The 27,430-nt window shown below is 45.2% G+C and overlaps 1 protein-coding gene across 1 annotated transcript in view; it reads right to left on the minus strand.

Annotated features, from left to right (window-relative positions):
• Positions 1-27,430, minus strand: part of SAR1A (secretion associated Ras related GTPase 1A) — a 136,805-nt gene that overhangs the window by 87,008 nt on the left and 22,367 nt on the right. The window contains exons 2-4 of the mRNA XM_085603854.1: positions 18,366-18,438; positions 7,486-7,605; positions 3,732-3,797 (exon numbers count right to left, since the gene is read on the minus strand). Coding sequence (XP_085459980.1) covers positions 3,732-3,797; positions 7,486-7,605; positions 18,366-18,423 — 244 coding nt within the window. The 5' untranslated portion in view covers positions 18,424-18,438. The remainder of the gene's footprint in view (positions 1-3,731; positions 3,798-7,485; positions 7,606-18,365; positions 18,439-27,430) is intronic.

Genomic DNA, 27,430 nt, shown 5'->3' on the forward strand with positions numbered 1-27,430 from the left:
CATGAAGGTCATAGACAGAGAAAGCGGATGCCATCTCAATGAGGAAGACAGTCTTGAGGGTCATAAGTGACAAAGAACAGCTGTGCATAGGCTCTTAAGGGGTGCACATTAATAAAGTCAGAATCAAGTTAAGGTGCTACTGTGGCATAACAAATGTTGCAGGAGGAAACGTTCGCAAGCCTTTTCAAAAATAACTCACAGCTTTGGACTTAAACATGCAGGACTAAGCAGGCAAAAGTAGAAAGGTTGAGAAGGCCAATAAATAACATTGAACAGTGCAGAAAGCAAGGCATTATTGACCAAATAAAGGACAAATGGAAATAGATCAGAAAGCTTAGCTTGCACTCGATCGACCAAATAGACCTCGCACCAGACCACAAACTTTGACCAGAGTGGATCAATTTCTTGTACTGATGGTGCACTGCCAAGATGACATCCAGCACGTCTATGGGTAGATCAAAACCACTCACCTGGTTCTGCTCAATTTCCATGTAGAAAAATTGAGATTCTGAAGAATCATGCCATGTTGTTCAGACAGGAAGTCATGCAGAGGCAGACTTAGTAGAGGGCAAATGGTCAGCCCTGGAGTGGGCTGGGAGTGTGTGGTACTCTGAGCTGCTGAGTCTGTCTGGATGACATGAGCCTGGTCTCTCTTGATCCACTTCCAAATACAGAGAAGTGACAGAGGTGGGAATGCGGGGGAGGGGGGTTAAGTCACTGAGCACTATTGAAGGGAGCGATAAGATCTACCAAAGGCTTCCCACTTGGTGAATACGCATTAAAATACTTCCAGCCAGTACTCCTGGTCGGCTAGTTGGCATCTGTTGAGCTCAGAGCAGTGTTCAGGGATTTGCCAGATAGCCGAGCCAGCAACATCCTCTGAAGGTCCAACTCGCGCCAGTTTCAGCACTTTCAGCACACACAGCCCAACAGCACCAGCTTATTTCAGTACCACACGGTGGCCATTCTGACCGTCAGAACTCGGTCAGGGCTGTTTTTGATGGCGGCCTGGCACGCAACTCCAGAAGGTTAATGTGGCGTCTGTGCTCCAACAGAGGCCTCAGATCTCCACATTGGTGGCCTCCCCAAACCAGAGTCTATGCATCTATCACAATCATGAGCTCTGGGTGGGGTTGAAGAATGGCTTGCCATACTTCAGTTTGGCATTCTTCCTTCACCATAGAAGGTTTAGGGGCTGCCTCGTTTGACATGTGGGCATTGTCCATGAGACACCTTGTGTGTTGAGCCCAATAAAATGCTGAGGTTTCACTGAAGAGCCTGCATGTGCCCTAGGGCATAAAGTCCCAGAGAGAAATACGACAGCAGTAAACCAAGAAGCATCAGATCCCTCGAGGCCAGAACTCAAAACTGAACCTGAAACAGAGAAATCATATGCTGAATGTCAGTATCAATGTGAAGGCCGAAAGATTCTGTGTTGTGTAGCTATGGGTCAGCATCAAAAACTGCGCTCACCCATACTGCAGCCTGTGTCTGCTGCGACTTAATTGAAGGTCAATAAAGCCTATGAAGATGAAGGGCCAGGTTAAAAGATTTCAGTCAGAAGATTTGACTTAGTTTCTCAAGTCGGCAGTAGTAATTCTAAACCTGTCACTGCCCTACATTCCAACACAGCAGAAGAGGCCCTTTCCTCAGTGGTAGGCCCAAATGGGGAATCCAATTTTTTCCTCAAGTAAGAGGGGGGCGGGGGGAGGGGATGGGGTTGTTCATTTTCTTTCCTGAGATTTATTCCAGTTCTTATCATGAGAGCCCAGATCGAGCCAAAAGCAAGCATCACCCATGTAACAATTGACATGGATTGTCTACACTACGCCCCAAGAGACCTTAAGCACTGTGAGTTAACACAGTTTGTCTCTATACAGAATAAATCCATACTGGAAAAACACCAACCCGAGTCCCTCTTGAATTGTGTAAGTTAATAGTTCAACTGAAGACTGGTTACCTGCGAGGTCATGTTATCTAAAACAAAGTCACAGAGGCCACAACTCTTCTAAAGGGAGAAACAGGGAGCCATAGTTTTCGCAAATCAAAGGACAAATCCACAAAAGGAAGAAGCCCTACTTTACATTTACAAACTCCTTGACACTATGGTAGATGTAGATTAGTAGCCAAGGATCAAGTCAAGAAAAGTGACAGTGGGGAGCATCTAAGTACGGTACAACACAATTAGAACCGTAATATGCAATTATGGGTGTTCAGCCAGGATTGTGTATTCGTTCAGTGTCTGAACTGCAGAATTGCATACCCAACACTTGGGCTCAAACCCCAATTGTTTAAGCATAGGCAAAGAAAATCAGATTCACTACCCTGCTTTGTCTGCCAAATTTGAAATTGCCCTGAAGTAATTAAGTGAAGCATATGTGCTCTTAGAAAAAAAACTCCCTTACTGCTGGCGCTCAAGAGGTTTCGGGACTGCTCCCGCAAAGACTTCGGAGCCATGGTCTGGCAGTCGGAGTGCGACTTGGGGTCGTGGTCAAGGTAAAAGAGGCACACGTGGTGCGGATCAGTCACCGACATCAGTCGGGTACAGGAACCACAAGCCTTGAAGCCAGGCATCGCTACGTGCACAAGGAGTCGGTAGGACTCAAAAAGACTTAAACAAAAGTCGCTCAAAAAGTTCAACCAAAAAGTTACTGGAGGTACCGCTCTCTGGATCTTCGCTGGCTGACGGGGAAAAAGAAAGAACAAATGTCAGCACACGAGGGCGGCGTTTAAGTAGCTACCGCGACATCTCCCGGCGACCATGACGCCAACAACTGACGCATAGCTGACCGATGCCACCTTTTGACGCACAGAGGTACGGCTGACGAAAAACTTTCTGGATTCAGTCTGACGCCTGGGGGGTAATTTTAAGGTAAGGAATTTATAACTGTTTCTTTCAGCTAGACCACACTGTTGCTCAGTAACTTAATTTCTGCCATACACGCAGTAATTGTCAAAAACTGACCTCTCTTCCTTCCAAGCTGGTTCCCCACCCAACTTCATTACAGCCACCACATTTACAGTACTGGGCTTTCGTGTAACACCCTTAAATATTTTTGATGATGATATCTAGATTAGCTTTCATTAAACTCAAATATAATGCCGAACAGTAATGAATTTTAAGTGAAAAGCTCAGTAACAGAAACGGTGTCAAAGATAACATGGAGGGAGACGACCGACCTACTTAGTTCACCGTGGGCTGGGAGCTTTGAATTCTTCCAAACACTTCCTTTTTAAAGAAAAAACTTTTTCCAATTTAAGGAATCTTTTTTTTTTCAAATACTTATTAATTTGAGTATTATTTTAACTACTTAGGAAACATATGATCCTTTACATATGCAGTTTGTAGACACCACCATAACATGATGCAGTATCAATATTTAACTGAATAATCTTAGCCACAAAGCCCCTACCCTGATCAGATTTATGCTGCGTTTGAGTAAGCTACAGTATCAAAGTTACAGATCGATCATATGTTACTTGACATTTGTTGCAAGAACCACATGCAAAATGTTTTTTTTACTTGGCTCAAGCTTTGGTTCTTACGAACCTTCATGACCCTGGTTGAGCTCTCCCTTGCATTACCTGTCTTTCCCACCTCTAAAAGCAAAGTTAGCATTAGAAAGTAGTAAAAGATGCGATATCTAAATAAGGTAGTAACATACAAGCCTTGATCAAATGACACCTCTATTTCCCCCCTACATCATCACAAAATAAAGCTGCGTTCTTACCTTGTTCGTGCCCTCCAAGATCAAAGGTTGTGAAAGTCATCCCTGCAATTGTCAGCTCTTCTGATGCTGTACAAAAATTTAAACCATATAAAGATGTGTTAGCATAACTTTTTTAACAAGCATTGTCACATAGAAGTATACAGAGTCCAAATCAAATTCTCTGCTTGTTTAAAAGACCAAACAAGAACTTGGGAAGCAATAGCTTCTAGGCAGTCTGAAGTAGGAGCATTGATTGAAAATGACCCCAAGGGTCACTTGGGGTTGATGTTTCCAAGATGGGCAACGATTTTATTTTCGCATCCCAGAGACTGGGCATGCTAGGTAAATATTTTACATCATAACAATGTCCTCTTTTCAACAGCAAAGCAAGAATGGAGAAAATCAAACAAAATACTAAACTTATGACAAACAAGACTCTTTTTACCAAGCTGTTAAAATTGAAAGCAAAACTTTGCTTAGAATTTTAAAATTATTCTCCTGTCATGCCAGTTAAATTGGCTGAAGTTGGAAATGGCAAGAACATGTTGTTCCTCCCATCCACCCCTAATATTGGTATAGCACTTTCTTGCTCTAGGAGAAGGTCAAAGCACTTTCGGAACGTTCAAGTAGCTACCAAATACATATACTTGTCATGAAACACTATGGTTTGCATCATGTTCCAAGAAACCCTTCAGAGTGCATGCCTCAAAGGGAATTAGTTGAGAGCCAAGACTATTTAATTTTCCTAACAAATTAAAAAGCAGCAAACGGGAAGAGCACTCTAAATAAAGGAAAGGTGTGCTCCTTTACAGACGGTCCACTGCCTTAGAATTCCATACAGCGTCACCTATGCAGTTCAATTTTAATTAACAGTAGGACCAATGGTCTAGTTAAACAACATTCTTCTATAATCTAGGATTTTAGTAGCATGAGAGCAGGTTGTTTTTTGTTGTCAAAGATTCATAAACCTACAAGAAAGCCAGAAGCATTGCATTATTTCTTGGCAAAATTTATGGACAGACCTCTAAGTGGCAAAATTGCATATTTCAGATATGGGCCACTCGTTATGAGACTAGTTTCCGCCTTTTCACTTGACCATCCTTGCGTAAACGTGCCATAAAACAATACCAAACGCGGGGAACTGCTGAAAATAACCGTAACACTCAACACTGTACTCGCAGCAACCTTACAAGTATTAACCTCCAAAGAGCGACTGGGTGGACCATAAATAAGGAGGCAAGTAGTAAAAGCAGACAAGAACAACAGGACACCAGAAAGGAAAAACAGACAACTGACATACATCAGATTAAGATCGCTACAAGAAACTGGGGCTCCATAGTCTGTGAATCTCCATACTATTACCTGCACCAAGAGTTAAGCAGCAGAAGCTCAGTGATGGCGGCATACCGTGTAGTGATCAGCAGTAGTGTACAGCTCGTCTTTACCCTGTGTCACTGGAGTAAGGCCTACACTCACCTTTTTAAAAATTACGCTGCTGTGCGCTTAGTTCATCCTTTACCTACATAAGGTACATGTGGAGTGCTGCGCAGTGCAAGAGTAGTGACTCTGCACTGGATGTATGTGTGCCTGGCAAGGGTATAGTACAGGGATAGATCAGTATGTGTGTGGTGCATGTACTGAATATGTGTCAGTTGGAAATACATTACATGAAAGATGTGGTGGTGTGCAGTGAGAACCCAATGAGACCATGTGCTGGGTGGTGTACGTGTGCTTGCGGGAAGTACAATATACGAAGGGTGAAGTGTTGTGTAGCGCACATGGTGAGTGTATGTGCTAGCAGTGTGTGTGTTTGCAAATAGCACACCCTGGTACAATACAGAACAGCTACAGTAAAGAACAGTGAGCGCAGACTGGATGTGTGGGATAAATGTATGTATGCCTGTAACAGAACAATGCAAGGAGTTAGCAGTACTTGGAGAGTATGTGTGTTGTTAGAGTACAAGGAGTGCAAGTGTGGCTACAATGGTACATTACATGGAGTACCCTGGATTCCATTTTGGGAAGCCCAGGCCTGCATGGTGAAGAGAGGAGTAGAGGAACTACCCCAGACAGCTTTGTGTATTGCTGCATTTCTGTGAGCTGTATGGGGGACACGGAGACAGACAGAGACAGACAGACACCTCTCTTCCTTTACACTTCAGAAGGCTGCTCTTTGACAAGAAAAGGGCCAAGACATATCTCAGGAAGGAGATAGAGCTTATAAGGGAATCATAAAGAGTAGGGCTGGGAGCCCAGGATTAAACGTTTGATGCACATATCACTGTGACTGACATCCAGGTGTGAACTCTGGTCACTCTCATGAACTGTGTTGTGGGGCAATTAGCTTTGGAGTCTTTCCTGCTGTGACAGACAGCATTTCATGAGAAAAGAAGAAAAGGAATGGAGTACACTTCAAGAGAATCATAACCCTAACATAAAAGTTGAAATACTGCAGCCTTAAATCAAATGTTGTTGTCTGGAAATAGACTGTACGAATGGGAGGTTGAGACCCCAAACTTGGTCATCTGCTAAGCAGCCAGAGAGGCTGTGTGAGGAGGGGAAGCTCTACAAGCCTTCGGCCTGTAAGCAGGACGGTTGGCAGAGGCTTGCTAGTCTCCCTGCTGGGTGTGGGACATAACCCAGGGAAACCAAGATCAACAGTCATGGAACCTGGAGCACTAGCACCTTCCTGACTGCCTGCCAAGACCAGTCTGCCCTGTGACGAAGAGGAGAACGTTGGAGGAAGGTCCAGTGGGGAGCCCTACAGAGAGAACTCCCTGAGCAGGTGTGAGAAGAACAGCTGAGGGCGGAGCGGGTGTCTGCCTGTGTGCAGGAACGCCGATGACCCCGGTATTCCAGGAGAGGGCCACCATGATCTGAGCAAGAAGTGCCATGCATGAACCCCCACGCCCACATTGCTGTCATAACGTCGTATGCCAGAGGCAACCACCGGTGAACTGATTTGGGCCAGAAGCAGAAAACTTGTGTCCGCCGAAATCAGCAACCCCATTTGCCAGGAGGGGCCGCCGTAGTATGGGCAATTGCACCGGAAGAGTCTGCACCAGACCATGAGTAACATAGCAATCTCGTAGGAAGGGCTGCTGGTACCACTGTGGTCAAGAGTTTACCAAGACAGGAGGATTGCTGCTGGAACAGGCAGATCAAACCTGCACACTGGTCAGCCCCTAATAAAGTCCCGAAGGACTCCTAGGAAGCCGCTGAAGACATTGCACCCTTGGTGGGAGCCAGAAGATCAGTTCTCTTGAGGATGCGATTGTGCAACTGAAGACATAATTCCCACTCAAAGGCTTTTCCTGTGGGGTAGAACTAATATATTATAGAAAAGAAGCCTTCCATAATGAAAATATTTGTATTCATTATGCATTCACCTGATCACATTTCACAAGAAAGAATAGCCTAGACTGCCTAAATGTGACCACCTGAAAAGGTAGAGTTACCATCTACTAGGATAAACAATTGTTCTAGTAAGAGGCAATATTTATAGGGACTTAAAACCAAAGTTATGGCTGGGCTTCAATTATATTAGACAAACCTGCCATGTTACAGTACAGGAGCATGTTGAAAGTTTGGGGGCCTTTCATACACAATTCTAAAATATGTCCAAGACTTTGGGGTGATTGCACCATCAATGTGAACTTTTCCCATAATTCTCTCTATAATGAATCAAATCATTATAAACACATGGGGAAAACTAAGAAAAGTTATTTTTAGCAGAATGTGAGAATAGAAGATACTCTCATAATCACAAACTTACTTGGATGTAGTGTTGGGACATGTTGGCCAAGTCGATCATCTTTGAGCATGTGCAGTAGAGTGGTTTTGCCAGCGTTATCCAAGCCCAAGAACACTAGTTTTCCAGATTTCTTATATAAACCTGTAAAAGAAAGTGGTATCAGGAAACAATCAGAAACCGCAATCCACAAATCAGAACATATTTGTAATGAATTCAAAACTCAAAGCCAGTCAAATCATTTGTTGGTGTTATACTGACCTCCATTTCATTCGCGATAATAATAAATCGAATTACTGATTGTGTCATAATATGAACGTACGATAAAGGGATAAAATAAAATGAATGTTGATCAATTAGGCATCCCACTGCATGCCTTTAAACAGAACTATATACCGTCCAAATTGTTGTTCAATTATTGGCAATTGGAGGTTTAAATTAATATTCCTAACTAATCTGCTTCTTTTGTACAATATCCATTTTCACTTCACTATCTACTGGCTCTAGCACTGTTCACAGAATTCCAGTGACAGGATCACCCACTAGAGACAGAGCAACCGGAAAAGAATTAACACTAATCGCAGAATGTTTAATTATGTGCAATATATAGGGAGTAACTGTAGATTAAGGACTATTTGTTGCAAGCGGACCACCTTCTCTTCAAGGGCCGAGAAGCTGTCCTCAGCCTCCTTCACTTTGTTGTGTTGCATAGATCCTGGCGGAGTAGTGAAACATCGAGCCGCCTGCTCCAATTTGTACCTCAAGGGCGAATATGAATTTCTGGATTACCTGCTGCAGGTTGCCGTGTTTACAATGGCATCCGTTTGGGGCATCAGAGTGGGCAGCCCCCTCCAAACGTTGCGCACCCAGTTAGCCATCATGCAAAGGCGGCTTGGCAAATTTATCCACCTTTCTCTGCTTGGAGGCTGCCTTATCTTTTACCATGGCTGTGTCCACAGGTGTACAGCACACCCGCCTACCAACCGCAAGGGGTGGCATGAGCTGCTCAGTCTCTCTTCATTGAATATCCAGATTGTGACCGCCAAATTACAGGACAGTTCAATAGCACCCCCATACCTGCCAACCTGAACAAAAATCTCACCGGATGGGCAGGGCCAAAGAGAAGACGGCTCTCATGCCCAGAAGTAACTAGGAGGTACTTTTGCTCCCAAATCTCCTCCTCCAAAACAAAAATGCTTGCTAAGGCTGGTGCTGATGTCCTGGGTTGTTTTTACACCCCTTAATCGGCAGTTCAAAGTCTCGGAAAACCAGCTAGAAATCCACTATTTACAGTGGTTTTTAGCACGTTTTCTCAGCCATCATTGATATCATCGCCTCCCAGGGCGACCAGGTGATTGGAGCAGATATCGTGTGTCACACGGTGGCACTGTGTGAGTTGGCATGTCTGCACCCTCAAGGGATCTCCTATGTGACTCACCGGACCAGACAAAAATGCCAGTTGGTACACAACAGGCCCCTAGGCAATCTCCTGCCCAGGGTTCCAACTGGCAGTGATCTCAATGCATGGCAGTGTAAGTCAAATCCTGTCATGTGCTGCACGTTTTGCCGGGTACGGAAAAAGAGCCCCAGTACCCCAAGCCCCGGGTGCTCCAATCCGGTAGCCTCAGCTCGGCCCAACCGTCTCCGTTGGGGCCAGAGGGGAATGAGCAGCCAGGTCAGCACCCACCAATAATACAATGAGGAGGTAAATACCTGCAAGTTCTGGCAGTGGAGTCCCACCCGGATTGCGCTGCAGCCCAGTCTGTGTGTGCCCCCGGCAGGGCTTCCACAACCTGGTGGTCCTTTCCGCTGCAGTCACTGGGGCAGACTTATTCAGGAAAGAGACATGCGGGCGGCTCAGCCAGTTGGACCCCTCCCCTGCACTGCAGATGTTTGCATGTGAGAGGCATAGGCTGCACCTCGGGTGTCTCTGGGTCTTCTGTACCTGCCATTATGTCGGTCTCAGCCTTGCACCGCACGCGAGTGTAGTCATGCTACGCAGTCGGGCCATCTCAGCTGCTTTACCCTGACCGGCCCCTGCAGCCACAAAAGCACCCGGGCACTCCGAAACTAGCTAAGGTGATTTGTCAGAGCCCTGAGGAGTATGGCTGCTTCCTTCTCAGCGCCACAACACCAAGCAAGGATAGGATGAAACTATCAGCGATGGCTGGGAAACTCTACCAAGAGGCAACTGCCATCTTGCTCCACCGGCCACGCCCCCCTGATTGACGGCTTAATTCTAGCAGAATGATTTGTAAGACCTCACCTTGACTGACCAAGTTCCCTCAATTTGAAGATGGTCAAGGTCTCTACTGGGATTTACTGATGGAAAGAAAAGCCCTCCCACAAATTATGAAATAGGCACCACCAAGGGAGTGATTGAACCACAGACTGGGATAGGGTGAGTTTCCCTTTCCAGAAGCCTGTCAGTTGGGACATACCAATTGGCAGGCACTGCTAGTAGTCTCATGTGAAGTTTGGCATGAGGACTCAGAAGAATTCAACATCCTAGCAGAGGCAATACATGGGAGTGCCGTTTGATGAAGAGTTTGTAGAACATTACAATATATCATATAGCTAAGAATACACTCTTATGGCCAGAGTGCAGATTTGTGCCTACGTAGTGGGCTGACTGAACTGGAACTGCAGTATACATCTTGGTGAAATGCAGATCCAGAAGGCACAGACTTGATAAAGCCATATTGCAATGACTTAGGACTCCCTCTGATACTGCTGCTTTGATTAACCCAATTATCTAGATATGAATAGACTAGACTCTACATTTCCAAATATAAGCAGCCACCACTACCGTACATTTGAAAATGTTCTTGGAGTAGGCCCAAGTCCGAATGGAAAGACTTTGAACTGAAAAATGATCTTCGCCCACAATAAATCTCAGTAATTTCCTTTGTTTTCTTGGAAGTGCAATATGAAAGTAGATGTCCTATAGGTTTATGGCACACATCCAGTTCCTTGATGTAACTGTGGGTAAATCTGATGTGAGGCCAACAATTTGAGTGTTTCTTTCCTTTTCCATTTATTGTTTGTTCTGAGCTAGCGTGTAGACTTGATGTAATGTGTGGGTCATACCAGAAAGTAACTGTAATAAATTCCCATTCTCCCATTCTTTTTGATGATGAGGAATAAGGAGATTAGAAAATTAGTGAGTATCGTCCCATACAATATTCAAAACCTATCTGTATCCCATTATTCTTTGCCACACTTCCAGATGATTTGAGATACTTCCTAGCCAACCCCCCCCCCCCGCCCCGCCCACTGCAGTGACTAGCAGAGAGGAGGATTCAAGGGAAGCATTGCTTCTGTGGTAGTTTCCCAGCAACAGTTGGGTGGTACCCTTCTCTACCTTTCGGAGACTTCAAATAGTGTTAGGGTGGTCTTTTACTGCCAGTGATTTTGCTGCCATTGAGTGGTTTGTATCCTCTAGGAGAAATAGTGTTAGTCGAAGGACTTGTATTGATGTTTTCCGTAGGCCTTTTTTTTGGGCCAACAACCTTTTTTAGTGTTTCCACTGTGGATTCATATGGTATTTTTCTTAATCTGCATGGTAACCAAAAATACTATTGTTCTTTGACGCTGGTGCACCTCAGCTTTACACTGGTTAATCCAAGCCAGGAACAATATTTTAAAACCAAACTTGGCAGTATCTGTAAACTACTAGGTCTGAAGAATCTGCAGCTACACCAATCAACTGGCTCGAGATCAACAATGACTCAATTCAGTATCTCTTGGAAGACTTGTCTCTCTTCCTTGGGAAGTTTCTGGAACCGCTATAGGGTATCTCAAAGTGCTCTATCATACTTTCCAAATAAAGTCAAGGTCCTGAAAATCTTCGTACCCACAAAACAAGGAGCTGCTCTACTTTTCTGATAAGACAGCAGACAGAAGATAAAAAAAGTAGACTAAAACTTCTTAATTGCCAACACGGTTACCAAATTCAGTTAAGGGTCTACTCTCTAGAAAAGAGAACTCTGATCTGGAGCTCTGCATTTGACAGTCTTGCCGATGCGAACTTGGCTGAGGCAGGTGTCACAAATAATTGCATTGCAAATACCAACAAACCAGGGACTAATAGAAGCAGAGGTTGATGGGAAGACAAATGGTATAGTCCATCATGTATCACAGACACTGAAGTAGGAGATGTAGGAGAGTAGGGTCTGCTATCCTATGGTCACCCCAAATTTTTGCTTTTGCTTCACTGGTTTTATGACTTAGTGTGGCTGTGGGCCTGCTAATCAGACCCACAGCCCTGCTGCTCTCTCCCTAAACTAATGCCAATGCACACTAGGTGCATTACCAATTGGAACTGGTTCACCTTATTGGACCCTGTAACAGTGTACCCCAGGTACCCAGGGCATAGGTGTATCCAAGGCCTACCAGGGGCTGCAGCATGTATTATGCCACCCCCGGCCTGGCCTCACTATTTGACACAACTGGCTGATCACTCAGCTGGGGTAAGTTGGTGTAATCACCTCTTACTTAGATATAGTATATCTATATCTAACATATATGGACACATGGTAACCTATCAGTCACTCCTATGGCAGGCCTTAACAATCCTGGAGGCAGAGTGCTAGGTTTCATGTGAGATGGTGCTCTGGCATGAGCTGAGCCTGTCTGCAGCTTTCGGATCAACGTCCTTTAGCTGTTTCATGATATTGCCATACCATATACTCTTAAGTGCATTATGTACCTCGCGGTCAAATGCTAACTTTGGTTTGGCTTTATCAAAACATGTCGAGTAAGGTGTCATACGATTTGGAATACTACCCCCTCGCCAGTTCTGGCGACGGGGGTAGCATTCCACCCTTCTAGAAGGACACGACATGTACCCAACATGAAACCCGGGTAAAGTTAAACAGAGCCTCAGCATCACAAAATGGATGCTGCCACCACAGACAAGTCTGCCCTCCTGCTGCTGGGAGTCCTTCCAGCTTGGGAGGTTTGGACAAAGGGTTTCCTGCCAGGGGAGGTGCTAGCACCACCCCAGACAGGATTTTGTGTAGTGGGTTAGGGAGGGCTGAATAGATTGAGACATGACTGGGGCACACAAGGTGTCCCTGTGCATATGCCAGTTCAAACCGGAGCTGCGGCTCTCCAGCCCCAGTCCTGGCGCGAAACTGGACAAAGGAAAGGGGGTGTAACCACCCCCCTTCCTGGTCCCACCCAGAGGAGGGACCTAGCAGGTAATCCTGCCCCTAGATTTGGAATAAGAGTAGGAGCTGTGTCCCAAGACTTCAGATCATCCTGAAACTCGACTTTAACAAGAAGAACTACTGGACTTCGACGTTCTGCTGCACAGAAGACTGAAGAGAATCTCCCTTGTGGCCAAGGAGTGACCACCCTGTGAATACAGGCACCATCCAGCAACCCAGCGACTGCTTTGCCGCCGCCTCCCGCCGGAGACCGAGCCCAGAGCCCGACAAGACCCAGACTCCCAGACATCTGAGCCAGATCCACAGTCCCTGCAAAGAAGAGACCCGTGGAGGCACCGAGAGACGTGGGACCGGCCATCTTGCAACGTCCACGAGAAGCTGACTGCGCAGCACCTGAGGCCTCCTCAACGCTGTGCTTTGGGCCCTGAGAAGCCCCAACACCGAGCAGCATTTGCACCAAAGACCAGCCCTCCAGCATCCACGAGATCTGCGTGGGGCCCTTTTGCCACTCAACGCGTCATCCCGGTTACTGGCCCGTTGGCTAGTGGCCATCTTGGCGACGAAATCTACGAACACCGCTGGTCTGGTTGCTCCAGACTGGCCCTTGCTCCTGTGAGAAGGAGCAGCCCCTCTGACCTTGCTGATTAGAGCACCAAGCCATCGACTCCTGCGTGGCTTGCATTAGCCAAGGCCTGTTTGCTCCAATCGAGAAGCCGACACCGCCATCAGCTAGAGCCTTCGTGGGACAGCTCGTGAGTGACTCCTGGTCGTCGTCGATCCCTTCACTTCCACGTGGCTGCGGAGACGAGCTTCCCTTCTTCACCTGTTGGCCCCCGACATCGCCTGGTTCCTTCCTGGTTCCACGCCGGTCACTGGCTAGTGACTTTGAACACTGTCCCCTCTGCTTACAGGTCATCTACTCTTCAGACCCACCCTTGGATCCACCCGAACTCTTCCTGCCTGGCCACCTGCAGCATCTTCATCTTCAGGCTCCATAGACATGCACGACGAAACCCGACTTACTTTGACACCTATGCACCCGCTTCCTGTGGGTGAGGTAACGCTGGCACTCCGGTGCTCCTGTGTAGAGAAACATCTCTAGTGTCTAGGTTTCAAGCTGCTAGGTTCTAGTCCACCCGGAAGGTTCCTTTTTCTTTAACTTTGTGACTTTTACGCACCCATTGAAATCAATAGGTGCACACGTGTAACTTTTCACACTGCACACGCATCCTGTGGGCCTCCTGGTCACTAACCACGGTTAGCTCCTTGTCGTCCAAGCGATTCCCAAGGCCCTAGGCCTTCCTTCCTTTCTATTCGTGGTTCTTATACCACTTTTTTAGTATATGGTTTAGCTGGCCAACTGGCCCATCCATAATTGTGCAACTTTTGTATATTTAAACACTGCCTTGTTTTAACGAATGTGCTTCTGTGTTCATAAAGAGTATAGGGGATACTTTTAAGTAAATAAATACATATATATTTTGAATATATATCTGTGTGGTGTCCTTTCATTTGGTATTCAAGGAGGTTACATATGGTAAAACAGCTGGCTTCACATGCCCTCAAGAGTTTAGCCTGCAGACTGCACTGTCCACGCTACCACTAGGATAGCTGGTCTATCAAGGTTGACTTCAACCACCACCATAAGGGTTGTTTGGCATGGTACAAGGTGATCACTAGAATTAGTGAGCAGCATATACCAGGCCAACTTCTCACAGGAGAGACTGGAATATTTATTTTAGGAGGCCCTCTAGCTAGGACCTCATTAAAGTACAATATCATCAATGGGAGATATCCTTGAAAATTGAGATTCTGAGAGGGTAGAGGGCTAACTTCATATTTAAGAATAAGGAGACAAAAATAATGAATAAGATCTTGTCCTTTTTAGGTCTCGCCTGATCCAGCGCATGCGCTGGTCTGGCCGAGACATTTTGTATACAGGCTTTTCAAAGTGCTGCCGTGGCCTAAAGCTTCAGTGCACGTTCACGTGCACGCGCGCAGCGCCATGTGTCTTTCCTCCGCAGCACGCGATCGCAATCGCAATCACTTTCGCGGCCGCGTGGCCAAAGCTTGTGTATTTTAATGCTTTTGTTATTTTAAATGGTATTACAGGTGAATCCGCCTCGAAAGCACAGATCCGTTTTACGACTCGTACTCCCAGTGAGGGCTCCTTTGTAAATGTAAAATGCGTGTCTTTACTTAGATATCTGAACATGGTGTAAGTTATGCTGGTTGCATCCACCATCACAACTCCCAGACATTACTGCCTGGACAGCTGCAACTAATTTATCTAGAGAATAGCCGGCGACACTAACAGTGCTCCAAACATTTTTCTGGGTGGTTTTCTATTCATGAGAATCCATGAAGGCATTTGGCACAAAAAAATACATTATTCACTCCTCCACCTGCTCTGGTAGCCTCAGTTTTGAGTAGCTGGATGTTCATTGTGTGATAATTGCAATGTGCTTTCCTCTGGTACCAGGGCTCCCAGGCAGTCACAGTCATTGGCAACTCTGCCAGTTTGCAATGAATCACGGTGCAGTTAAAAAAGGTTTCTTCTATTTCACTTGTTGTTTTTACCCGACTTCCGCCTGCGGCCCTGCGCTTTGATGTATATGTGCTGTACGTGTTCAAAACTTCTCTTGAAAGAGATGAGCTGAATGCAGCCCTTCCCATCTCAAACCCTTCTTTCAAATTTGAAATCTACGTATCAACCGCATAACGGTTAATTGCAACTGCATGCCAAAAGGGGTTTGGTCTTGCCAAGTTTCATTGTTCAAACTCGCAGTAGGAACCTGCCTGCTTTTTGCTTCAAAAAAGCTAACTCGAAAATATATATATTTTTATTAGTTTAAATCAAGAGCATTGGTAACAACAAAACACAAACAAGCATTTGCAATGCAACAGGTCTCGCATTTACGCGAGTTTGAGCTATCGGCATTGTAAATACAATGCCTTTTATTTATGTTTTGGTTTTTGAAGCATAAATAAAACGTGTTGTCATTTACAATGCCAATAGCTCAAACTCATATAAATGCGAGACCTATTGCATTGCAAATGCTTGTTTTGGAATGCCTTTAACACCAGCGACGCAATCTCTAGTGCCTTCTAGAGAAAGGCCTTGAGCGCCCATGATGACTCGTGGTCAGGTTCCCTTGAAACAGATGCAGGAGTTTGTCAATCTAAACCTTTGTGTTGAGGAAGTAATGGGATGGATTCGAGGACTTGCCATGAGAACTGGCAAAGGTACAGGTAGAATAGCTAGGGCAATTGTTGCAAGCCTTGGTGACATAGGAGTCTTCAGGGACAAAAATCACTTAAAGATGCACGGATGGCATAACCTCTAAACTTGGTGAATCCTTAAAGACAACGTATGGTACACTGGAAGTAAGCCCCCCCCCCCCCAACCCCTACAGATGTTCCTTGGGCAGATTCCAAGCTCTTGTCCTGCAGGCTTGGAAGCCTTCTCAGTGTCCTCAAGGGTGTGCATGTACATTTTCTGAAAATGCCAGCACTCCACAAACATGAATGTCTGGATGGTAGACTAGAATGGGCAGAGATCATGATATTAGGCTGGGCTTTCTTATTGCCACAGAAAATACACTTCAAAAATAAGGATGGTCTATTGAGAAGAGAAAAAAGATTCCTGTCAGGAAGTGGCAATAGGCGTCAATTGCAAATAGTTATTTGTACGGGTTGGAAAGGAACTAGAAAAAAGGATTGACCTGCCATCGGTAGGGCATGATGGAACACTGGAGGAAAGGGGATGATTCCTTAAAGGCACATGCAAGTTTTTAGGTCAAGCCCACCAGATAAAGCAAGTTTCCATTGTTCACTTTCAGGGAACTACTTTTTTCTTTAGCACTCCCTTAGAGTTCATGTGCTTTCAAGCTGCCTCCCTTGTGTGCTTCTTCTCTCCCCCGCTGTGTTGCTCTCTCACCAGTGGACTTTTCTTCCCCAGCGCTGCTCTCGTTTATGTTTAAGCACTTCCTTAGAGAGCAGGAGTTTTTTTTAGCCGCCTCTCTTGTGTACTCTATGCTGCTCAGTTTTCTTCTTCCAGCCCCACCCCTACTCCATCCGCTCCATGTTGCTGTTGTCCAGGTGTTCCTCCCTTTAGTCCCATGTTGCTCACTCCTTCATGAAGCTAGCCCTTCTCTTGTTGTTGCTTCCTCTCCTACACCTGCTCCCCAAAGTATGCCAAGCTGCAGTATCAAGAATGTTTTTGTTACTATCTGAACCCCCAGAAGGTTCTCTGCTAGTCCGGAATATGAAGAGGGTTCGGCAGTATGAAAAGGGCCAGACAGTCCACTGCAATTTTGTATGTTGAGTGTTTCACTCTTAAGAGTGAAAGCTGTTCGCAAATATGCAATTGTGAGCTCAGCCACCACTTTGTGTAGATTTCCTTAAGAGCTTTGGCAAGCAGAACTCGCATCTGGATGCACTGTGAATGGTTTCTATTTCTGGGAGCGTCATTTGAAAAGAACAAATGTGTTGCGACTATTGAGGAGGATCTCAGAGGAGAAACGATGATAGAGAAAAGATGACCTGAACCACAACTTAAACTGGGATTACAGTGGAGATCATTGGGCAGATCCCTTTGGGAATCAGGGAGTCATCAATTTCTAAAACTAAAACTGTTTTTCGAACTGGCATTCAGTAGGCACTCCTTCAGCAGGTATGACCTAAATATGTAGGCATACAGGTGGACACAGCAAAATCATTGTTTGGCCTGCTCAGTCCATGCCAACTCACCTATTAATCAGACGTTACAGCACGTCCACTGAAGAAATAAAACCAAGCAAATTAACCATATTCATTTACTGTGAGGAAATTGTCAACCAATATCCATTCACATCAAATTTCAGAAGTGGGAGGATAATGACCAATCTGTAGGAAAATAGAGCCTCCAAAACAAAAGTGCTACAATTGGTAACTTATTTTCCTTATGAAAACTTCTTATTGCAGGCTTCTCATCTTTGGATGACTCTCATAGCAATGACATATCAGGAGGGGCTGCCAACAAAGAAATCAGAAACTTAAGATGGATCATCAACTTCCACTAGGCAGACTCTACAGGAGGGCAATTTTGATCACACTGAATGCACCCTACAGTGTCTCAAAGAGATGATGGAACACTGGTGGTTATAAAAGTGGCCCAGCAGGGAGGGAATTCCATTCAAAGTTACTCATCTGTGCGCTTTTTATTATTGAAAAATATACTTCGGAATATAATTATCCAGTCTTCAAAATACAGCGAAAATAGTTACCATGCAAATACAGGGCTCGTGAGACTTTTAACGATTTTAAAACAAAGTAATCTCTGTCTAGGGTAGTACGTTATTACTGGCCCTTTATCAGAAGCAGACCAATTCCACAGGAATTCTGTGAAGAATGTCAATTGGAAGTCGATGGTGGCTTGAAGTAGGTAGTAAGCATTATAAAGATTTATTAAGACACATTTACCTAGAGCATTTGCAGTCAAAATGTTTAAGGCGCTGCCTCCATTTCTACAATGACATTACTGGCAATATCGTCAGCACTCACCTTCAAATAATACTACAACATTATCTTTTAGACATAGTTCAAAATACTCAAATTATGTCTCACTATATAGAAAAACAATTATCCTTACCTTCTATAATATACCCGATGAGAAAGATAAAGAAGCACCACTTAAGATTAACACCCAGGGCTTCATTAAACTTAATGGAAATTCAAATTGCATTTTACCTAGAAATTGCAGGACACTGCTGAAGCCATTGTAGATCCATTCAAAGATGAAAGACATTTCCGCTTCTGTTACCTACAAAACAATTAACATACAGTGAATGTGAAAAGGGTATGTTAAAGGTACATATTTAATGCAAGTTAAAACCACCAACAACACAAAAAGAAACCATTTACAAACCTTAAAAAATAATTCATACTCCATCATGGAGTAGTTGTGTCTGGAAACATTATTGTCTAGGAAACAAAATGTTAACACGTGGGTGTCTATCACAGGTGGTGTCAGCGATTCAGGCGCACAATGCTCCAGTACGAGTCCATTTTCCTGTTGCGGTGGGATATATTGAATTTGTACTGAACTAATCAGTTGCAATGTAAATTACTCTTAGAACTACTGCTCTTTACCTGGCAGGTGTGTCTATTGCGTGCAAATTTAAAATAACCTAGCGCTGCATAATTACAAGTAAATAATTTCTTTTACAGCATGAACCGATTTTAGATTCACATTCTGCGAATCGAGTACAAGATGTCAAGAGCCAGTACCAGTAAACAAATAATGTGACATATCCTACCGCACAGCCTTCCTTGACTGATTATCTACAGACTAATTTTGAGGTCAATTCTTTACAAATAACCATGCAGCAAATGAACCAATATCACTTTATATATTTCATAAGTGTGCCAGTAAAGAACAATTCTATCCAACACAATATGCAATTGGTTTTGTTTACAGTGTTTATCCAGACTATGAATCACAAATCTCAATTGTTTGCATAATAGATCTACCAATAATTCTATTTATAACCCATGTTCCCAATTAACATGAGCAAGGAGAGACAAAAAACACTGTTGAATTAGTCTGATTCAGTATGTTTTTCATATTCAGCCATGAAATGAGTGTTCTAAAATCAGCAAAACCAAAGGGGATAATGGACGGAGTGTTGAACATTGCAAGCACTCACCCCCAGTCAACTGATCTGGGTTTAATCCATCATCATTCTTTAGCTCACACCGCCACCCCAGTTCAGACATGGCCATATGCAAATCAGTCTGACCCTGTGCCTCATGGGAACAGTCCAGCCCAAACTGCCAAGCCATGTCTTCCCTGGATCGGAAGTCCAAGGACTGCCAGCACATCTATTGTGAGTAGCATGCCTATTGTGGGTAAACTTATTGTAAGGTAAGTTCCATTGTTCCGGAATTATGGGAAGATTGATCTACAATAAACAGCTCCAGGGAGAATGCTGTATTTACCATAAAGAAATTTAGCCAAACAGGGTATTATGAATAGCCTGACCTAACTGTCTGTTCTCCCACAAGCAACATATTTTAGTGTTAGTGTTTGCTCAATGCCAGCGGAATAGCCATTATTTCCAAGATGGCAGTGTGAAAAAACTAAAGAGGCTTCCTTGATTCAAGGTTAATGAACAAACTTGTACTCCGTCCTCCCCTGCACCCATAGAACGAGGAAACCAGTGAACTTACACAAGCACTCGGATGAAAGAGGCCGGTTTCAGAGAAAATCCCTTTCCGCATTTGTGAGAAGTTGGCCTGGCATATGCTGTCCACTAGTTATAGGGGACACCTTGCACCAGTCAAATTCGACTCTTATGGTGATAGGTTAAAGACAACCTTTAAAGAAAGCTATCCTAGTGGTAGCTGTGGAGAGCAGCCTTCAGGCTAAGTCTTGAAGGAGTGTTAAGCTTATTGTTTTACCATAGATAACTTCTTGAATAACCAAATGAAAGAGTAGTCCACACAGGTATATATATATATATATAAAATATATGTATTCTAAGAATAATCCCACTAGTCTCTTTATGAGGCTGGAGGTAAAGATACAATTCAAACAAGCATTGATAGTTACAATAAATAGCACTGGAATCATAGGGCCCCAGGGGGGGGGACCAAACCATATATCAAAAAAGTGGTATAAGAACCACGACAATTCTACAGACAATGCCTAGGGCATTTAGGGTCGCTGGCCCCTTGTGAAACCACCCAAGGTAGTGAGGAAGGGGACCCACGGGAGACGCGTGCAGTGGTATAAGCTACTGTTGGGATCTCTATTAAAGCCTATGGAGAATGTCGCGGTTGAATTTTACAAGATTAAAAACACTTCTAGCAGGAGTTCAAGTTCAAGAGTTTAGAGTTAAGCTTTTGAAGGGCCCACACCCACGAGAGTACCGAGGTACCACTGTTACCTGCCCCAGGGAAGCCAGGTGCATAGGTCGTTTTCGATGTCGGGTCGCGGGCTGATTTTCAATGGCAAAACGTGAAGAACTGCTGCTAGCAAGAAGCGTTGTCGATGTCGTGAAGATTGAAGATGTAGATCTTGAAGAGAAGGACCTGAAAGCAGAGGGGACAGAGTCTGGGTCACGGCACAGTGACCAGGGGGCTCAGCAGAAAGAGCCCATCAATGTCGGGTGCTTCCAGGTGGAAGATGGGTAGCTTGGATCGTCAGCCACGGGGTCCAGGAGGCTTCAAGGAAGGCCAGCTTCTGGAGGGCGACTGTCCCACGAAGGATGAGGGTCGCTGCGGTGTTAGTGTCCGGATTGGATTCACTAAGCCTTGGCAACCGCAACCCACGCAAGAATCACAAAACAGCTACTGGTGCAGACCCACAAGGTCTGAGCGAGGTCTCCAGCGAGGAGACTGAAGAGCAGGCCTGGAGCAACCAGGTGAACACTTGGAAATATAGATCGACCTCCGCCAGGGCCCACCAGTCGAGAGACAAGGGACCGCTGGAAGCAGCAATTTGGCGTGCGTAAAGATGCGCCCACGGGTCGCCGGAACGGGCTAGGGCGTCGATCTTAGGCACTGATGATGCTGAGAGGTTGGCTCAATAATGGGCCAAAGCACAACTTCCCCACTCGTCGGGTTCGTGTGCAAGAGGTGGCCGGTGTACTGGGGTATTGGGGATCTCGGCACCCACGGGGTCCACGGTGCTGAGCTTTGCTGTGCACACTCACTGGCCTCAGATGCTTGGAAATCCACCTCAAGGTAGGTAAGAGTCGTCGATGTCCGTAGGAGCAGCGAAGTTCCGGCCGGGTCACTTGCAGTGTTTCAGGTGCCTGCCAAGCAGGGGGGTAACTCCTTTACCCCAAGGGAGATTTCTTCATTCAGCTGTGCGGCAGCAAGTCGAAGTTCAAGTCTGTAAAGTCCAAGAATAATCTGAGGCTCTGGGGACCCTGTATTCACCTTTATCCAAGGATTAGGGGAGTGTCCAGACCAGAGCCCACCAATGAGAGTTCAGGCGGGATGGGGTGGCTACACCCTCTCCCCTTTGTGTGTTTTCCCACCTGGGCAGGGGACAGGATGCCCCTGAACCGGTTTGAGGCGGTGTATGCAGAAGTAGGCACTGGAGAAGCCTACGTGCAAGTCTGAAAGACATCCTATGGTGCACCCACCCAGTTCCAATCCACATAGTCTGTCTGGGGAGGTGGGAGCACCTCCCTGCAACAAGATCCCTATTGTCCAGCTGCCGTGGCTGGAGTTCTGCCCGGCAACAGGCAGCCAGTCGTGTGGGTGGCGGGTAGCATCCATTTTGTACTACGTGTGCACTTTTAAATTGGTGTCTAAAATCTGCCGCTTTTACCATATCGCTCCTCCAGCAGGGGGGAATCATGCCCTCACTCCCATGATTGGATTGGGGGTATGATTCCTACATGTTTGACACCAAACACGACATGGTTCTGTGCAGCCACTCTCAAGTTGTCACGCTATCGCGATTACTTATAATGCGGTTAAGAGTATATGGTATGGCTGCACTACAAACAACGAAAAAACCAGTCAGAAAAAGGGTCTGAGGGATCACACGACCACCCTGGACAAGTCCCCCTACTGATAATGTCTAAACACAGAAGTCCAGGGGTATAAAACTACAAAACAAAAAGACAACCCAACAAGAAAGCGATTGAGCTCAAAGTGCCTGGATGCATCTAAACTAAAGCCAAGTCAACAAAGTCCTCATAAAAAGGACATAATCCCATCACCCACCGTGGTGGCATGCTTCATCATGTGGGATCTCCTCTCAACCAAACCTGGTTTGGCTGAGGAGCTACTACTCGCGGATGTTTTGTTCTACGCTAGTGGAATGCGATCTCCTAAAGATCGATGAAGCTGGCCTAAGTAAGGTGAAAATGTAAAGTGCAGTGTAAAAGGGGTGATTTAAAATGGACTACAGGGACATAAAAAAATTTAATAAGGAATGTCTCTGTGTCAACGTAAAAAGCAGAGTAGTAGCGCGGTCTGGCCCGATTGCCGAACGCGCTCACAAAAACCAAAAAACGGTCTACATGTTTCAGCCTGTAACTATCAAGAAATTGGGATCAAGGCTTTCATCAGGACCACTACAACAAAAACTACTGCACCTGCAAAGAAGTGCAAAAAGCACTGACGTGAACTAGTGTCTAAGTGGAAACAGGCCGATACACCAACCTTGTACCGCAGGATCAAACTCAAGAGTTTTAAGTATCCTGCCAGTCAAAACGGTAAGTACCCGTAATTGAATCGGGACTACGCCTGCCGCTCCTGGTAACAACTCAGGGCGTGAGACAACGCACTTTCCGGCGCTACCCCGGGCCTCCTTCCTGAATGCCGCCACTAGCATGCCAGACCGCGCTACTACTCTGCTTTTTACGTTGTCACAGGGACATTCCTTATTAAAGTCTTTTTTGTGTCCCTGTAGTCAATTTTAAATCACCCCTTTTACACTGCACTTTAAATTTTCACCTTACTTAGGCCAGCTTCATCGATCTTCAGGAGATCGTATTCCACTAGGGTAGAACAAAACATCCGCGAGCTCCTCCCTTAGTTGCATATTGGGAGTAGTAGCTCCTCAGCCAAACCAGGTTTGGTTGAGAGGAGATCCCACATGATGAAGCATGCCACCACGGTGGGTGATGGGATTATGTCCTCTTTATGAGGACTTTGTTGACTTGGCTTTAGTTTAGATGCATCCAGGCACTTTGAGCTCAATCGCTTTCTTGTTGGTTTGTCTTTTTGTTTTGTAGTTTTACATCCCTGGACTTCTGTGCACTACAAACAACCCAGCAATAGTTTTACGAAGGTTGCAGAGGGGCCCTACTCAGGTAGGGGTTCCCCCTCACACATATCTCAGCACCCTACCTTGTAGGATTAGCAAGGCCTGCCTTAGAGGTGACCTATGAGGATATATGTGTTGTATTAAGTGGGATACAGGATACCTATATTCCTGTAAGGGGTGCAAGCACCACCTTACCCAGACTACAGTAGTGGTCTGGCGGTGTCCGTTTATCTGGCTGTCCCAGGGGTGGCACAATAAGTGCTGCAGCCTCTGGTAGGCCTCTGAGGGACCCATGCCCTGGGTACCTAGTGTACCATCTACAAGGGGCTGATAGGGTGTCCTCAGTATCCAATTGGTATGTACCTAGGGTACTCACATCAGTTTAGAGAGGAAGCAGATAGGCTGGGGTCCTGGATAGCAGGATCCCAGCCAGACTAGTCAAAAACCATTCAAATACCAGGAAAAAAGTTGGGGGCAACCATATAGTCAGATTCCACCTTCCTACATAAATTTAGCCAAACAGGGTATTATGAATAGCCTGACCTAACTGTCTGTTCTCCCACAAGCAACATATTTTAGTGTTAGTGTTTGCTCAATGCCAGCGGAATAGCCAACATGACTGTTTTGGCCATTATTTCCAAGATGGTAGTGTGAAAAAACTAAAGAGGCTTCCTTGATTCAAGGTTAATGAACAAACTTGTACTCCGTCCTCCCCTGCACCCATAGAACGAGGAAACCAGTGAACTTATACAAGCACTCGGACGAAAGAGGACGGTTTCAGAGAGAATCCCTTTCCGCATTGAAGAAGGAAAAAAAAAATACTTAAGCTTAATACCCCTCTGGGGGTATAGGCAATCAAGCAGGACGCTCTAGTGACCACTGTCCTGGGATTTTCATTCAATCTGACTCAAGGTGTTTATGCTCCTTCCTCTTTTCCTCTCAGGGTCTCAGGTCAGGGCTTCCCTAGTGATGTTTGATGTGGGCTTGTGACCAATCAAGCCACGTCGTCTTTCTAAAGTCTGCTACCAAAGGTCATTGCTGGTGATGACGTTTGGCCATCAGATTTAGAGGATTTTCCAGAAGAGTATTAATGTAGGTCTGGACTTTGTTGGTCACTGCTGTCCTCCAAGTTTCTGCTCCATACAGAAGGACCAATTTTATATTGGTGTTAAAAAGCCTGATCTTGGTTTGCTGAGTTAGGTCCTCGGAGGTCCAGATCTTCTTTAGCTGAATGAAGGCAGCCCTTGCTTTGCCTATTCTTGCCTTGACATCAGCATCTGTACCGCCCTGCTTGTCTAGGACACAGCCCAGTAAGGTGAAGTCCTCGTCCTCAACCTCTTCCAGTTAATCGTCTGCAAGAGTGACTACAGTTTTGCTGGCCACGTTAGTCTTTAGGATCTGGTATTTTCCCCTGTGAATGTGGAGGTCAAGTGTTGATGCAGCTGCCACCTTGCCGTCATCTCTTGCATCTGCAGATTGGTGTGGGAGAGTTAGACCAGGTCTGCAAAATCCAGGTTGTCGCGCTGCAACGAAGGTGTCCACTGGATCCCATTCCTCCCCCTTTTTGTGGATGTCATCGTGATCCAGTCTATGGCCAGTAGGAAGAGAAAGGTTAAAAAGAAATAATAATAAACTGCGCTCTAAATCTGATAAATATTTATTAATAACTTATTTATAAGCTGTGTAAAGTGCTGGCATGTTGCATTCCATCCACTGCAATGCACTGTATCAAAGGCTGAAAGAACATTAAGAATAAAAGCAGGATGTGTATGCAGAACACTCATATTATTAAAAAATGTAAAGGGATAACACAGTCTTATACGTTTGTTTGCTTGCCTGCCCTTCGAGCGTAGGCAAATAAAAGCAATTCTGGGTTGAGAGTTTCAGATCACTGGTAGCCAAATGTTCAAATGGCATGGCATCAACACAAAGAAAAAATTAAGCTTCAATACTAAATGAGGTTTGTGAGAGTTAAGAAGAAGATTATGTGAGCCTTATAAAGCCATTCACCACTAAATTCAAGAGGAACAGATGAAGTCAAGATTACTGTAGGCCCCTTTCATGGCTAGAACGGGCCCCCAAGATTCATTCCACTTTACTATCAATCGACCCAGGAGGCAAGAAGTGGTCTGCCCAAAAAAAAAAAAAAAAAATAAAGATACATTTTGAACAAGGTTCAACTGCATAATTGTAACCAAGAGATCTTGCACCTGCTATAGTGAAGCTCTTTTTGTCTAACTTCAAGACATTCAGATTGGCCTGAGACAATGAAAGGGGCCATGGGCTAAACTCTAATCTGGTAGACTGTCAAGTTGAAAGACTGGGGCTAGGGTTGCAGGACTACCTCGTCCCACAGGCCCAACAAAGCTCATTACTACGTGCATGAAGGCACATGATCTGGAGGGGAAAGATGACTGGCTGAGCTATTAAAGATCCAACAGGACCACGGGGCATGGTGGGGGATGGGGTCTTTTAAAAAATAGGGATGAAACACTCATTCCAAAATGTCCTACCAATCTAATCAAATCACAGATTTCTGAGCAAGCATCAACTCCCAAATGTGCTTAAAGGTAACAAACAGGTTACAATTGTATCAACAAGCATTGGCATAGCCAATAGGTCTCGCCTTTGGGACCTTATAAGTGTTTAGCCATGCAACAGTTGCATAACTAAACACTTATAAGGTCCCAAAAGCGAGACCTATTGGCTATGCCAATGCTCGTTTTAACTGCTGCAATCTATTGAAGCCTCACGGAGAACATCAAAGCGGCCCTGCGGCCGCGAAAGTGATCGCGATCAAACATCAAAGCGGCCGTGAAAGTAATCGCGGTAAAGCACGACGCGCGCTCCCCCGCACATGCACTGTAGCTCTAGGCTGGCCTGGTAGCACTTTTTGGAGCCCTCACAAAATGTCTCGCCAGACCAGCGCATGCGCTGGGTCAGGCTAGACCTAAAAAAGGACCTATCCCATATTACATTATATAACGCCAGGCGAGACCTAAAAAGGAGAGTGGAGGGTCCGGGCGAGAATCAGAATGCCTAGAGCTGCAACCATCAAAGTACATGGGCCACAGGTTGTGGCCTTTCAAGCATGGGGGGTGGGGGTGGGGGGGGGGGGGCGGAAAGGCCACTGTCAACTTAAGGTTACACATCACAGAACATATGCAATTTATGAAGCTTTCAGTCTGTGTGGCTACTGTCAAGAAGCTGTTAGCAGTAGCTCTACGTCTTTTCCTCTGCAGAGTGCTAAAAGATTCCATGGAGCAGCTCAACTGATTGCTGAACACAGTGACTCTTCTCCCCCAATTACAAGGAGGAACTTGAACAGAGCCTTGAAAGGAGGTGGTTTTGGAAAGGCCTAACAGCAGGTTTCATTGAGATGCCTGCAAGTGCTTGTTAACAAGAGTCAATGACTTACAGTTGGGTCAGTTGTCCATTAGTAGAATTTGAAAATAGCTTTTTCTGAGAAGGAAAAAAAGAAAAATTGGGATTTCCATGGACTTCCAGTGGGAAGTAAGAGGTGAAGGCTGTGTGCGTCATTTTCTACAAGGCTTGTCCATGTGTACTGGTAAGACTCTAGCCAGTTTACCTTTGTGAAGAAGGGCAGGTGGATTTGAGGCATTCCTAAACAAAGACAACTTGAGGTACGGCAGATGCTGTAACTGCCGGAGTGTAGAATTCATACAGCCCGATCCCTAGAACACATGGTTTGGTGTCAAAGACAAAGTGTTCTTTCATGTTTATTTTATCCAGTGGACGAGGCCCAAAAACCCATAGATGAGCCTTTTAGCAAGCGGTTTTAACTAGCAGGTGTTGCTCTGTGGGAGAGAATGGTCTGCCATTAAAGGCAAGATTTTAATTTGTATGTATAAGTTGCTTGAAATTGTATATACAAGGCATGAATACTAAAGCCACTACTTTTTGCGCTAGAATGCTAAGGAAATCTTGTATATTAAAGACAACGGTTGCAGTATAAAACACATTTATACAAGTTTGCTAAATGTAACAATTTGAAGCAATT

Source organism: Triturus cristatus, chromosome 1_2, assembly GCF_964204655.1.
Source record: "Triturus cristatus chromosome 1_2, aTriCri1.1, whole genome shotgun sequence".
In the NCBI taxonomy this organism is placed as follows: Eukaryota; Metazoa; Chordata; class Amphibia; order Caudata; family Salamandridae; genus Triturus; species Triturus cristatus.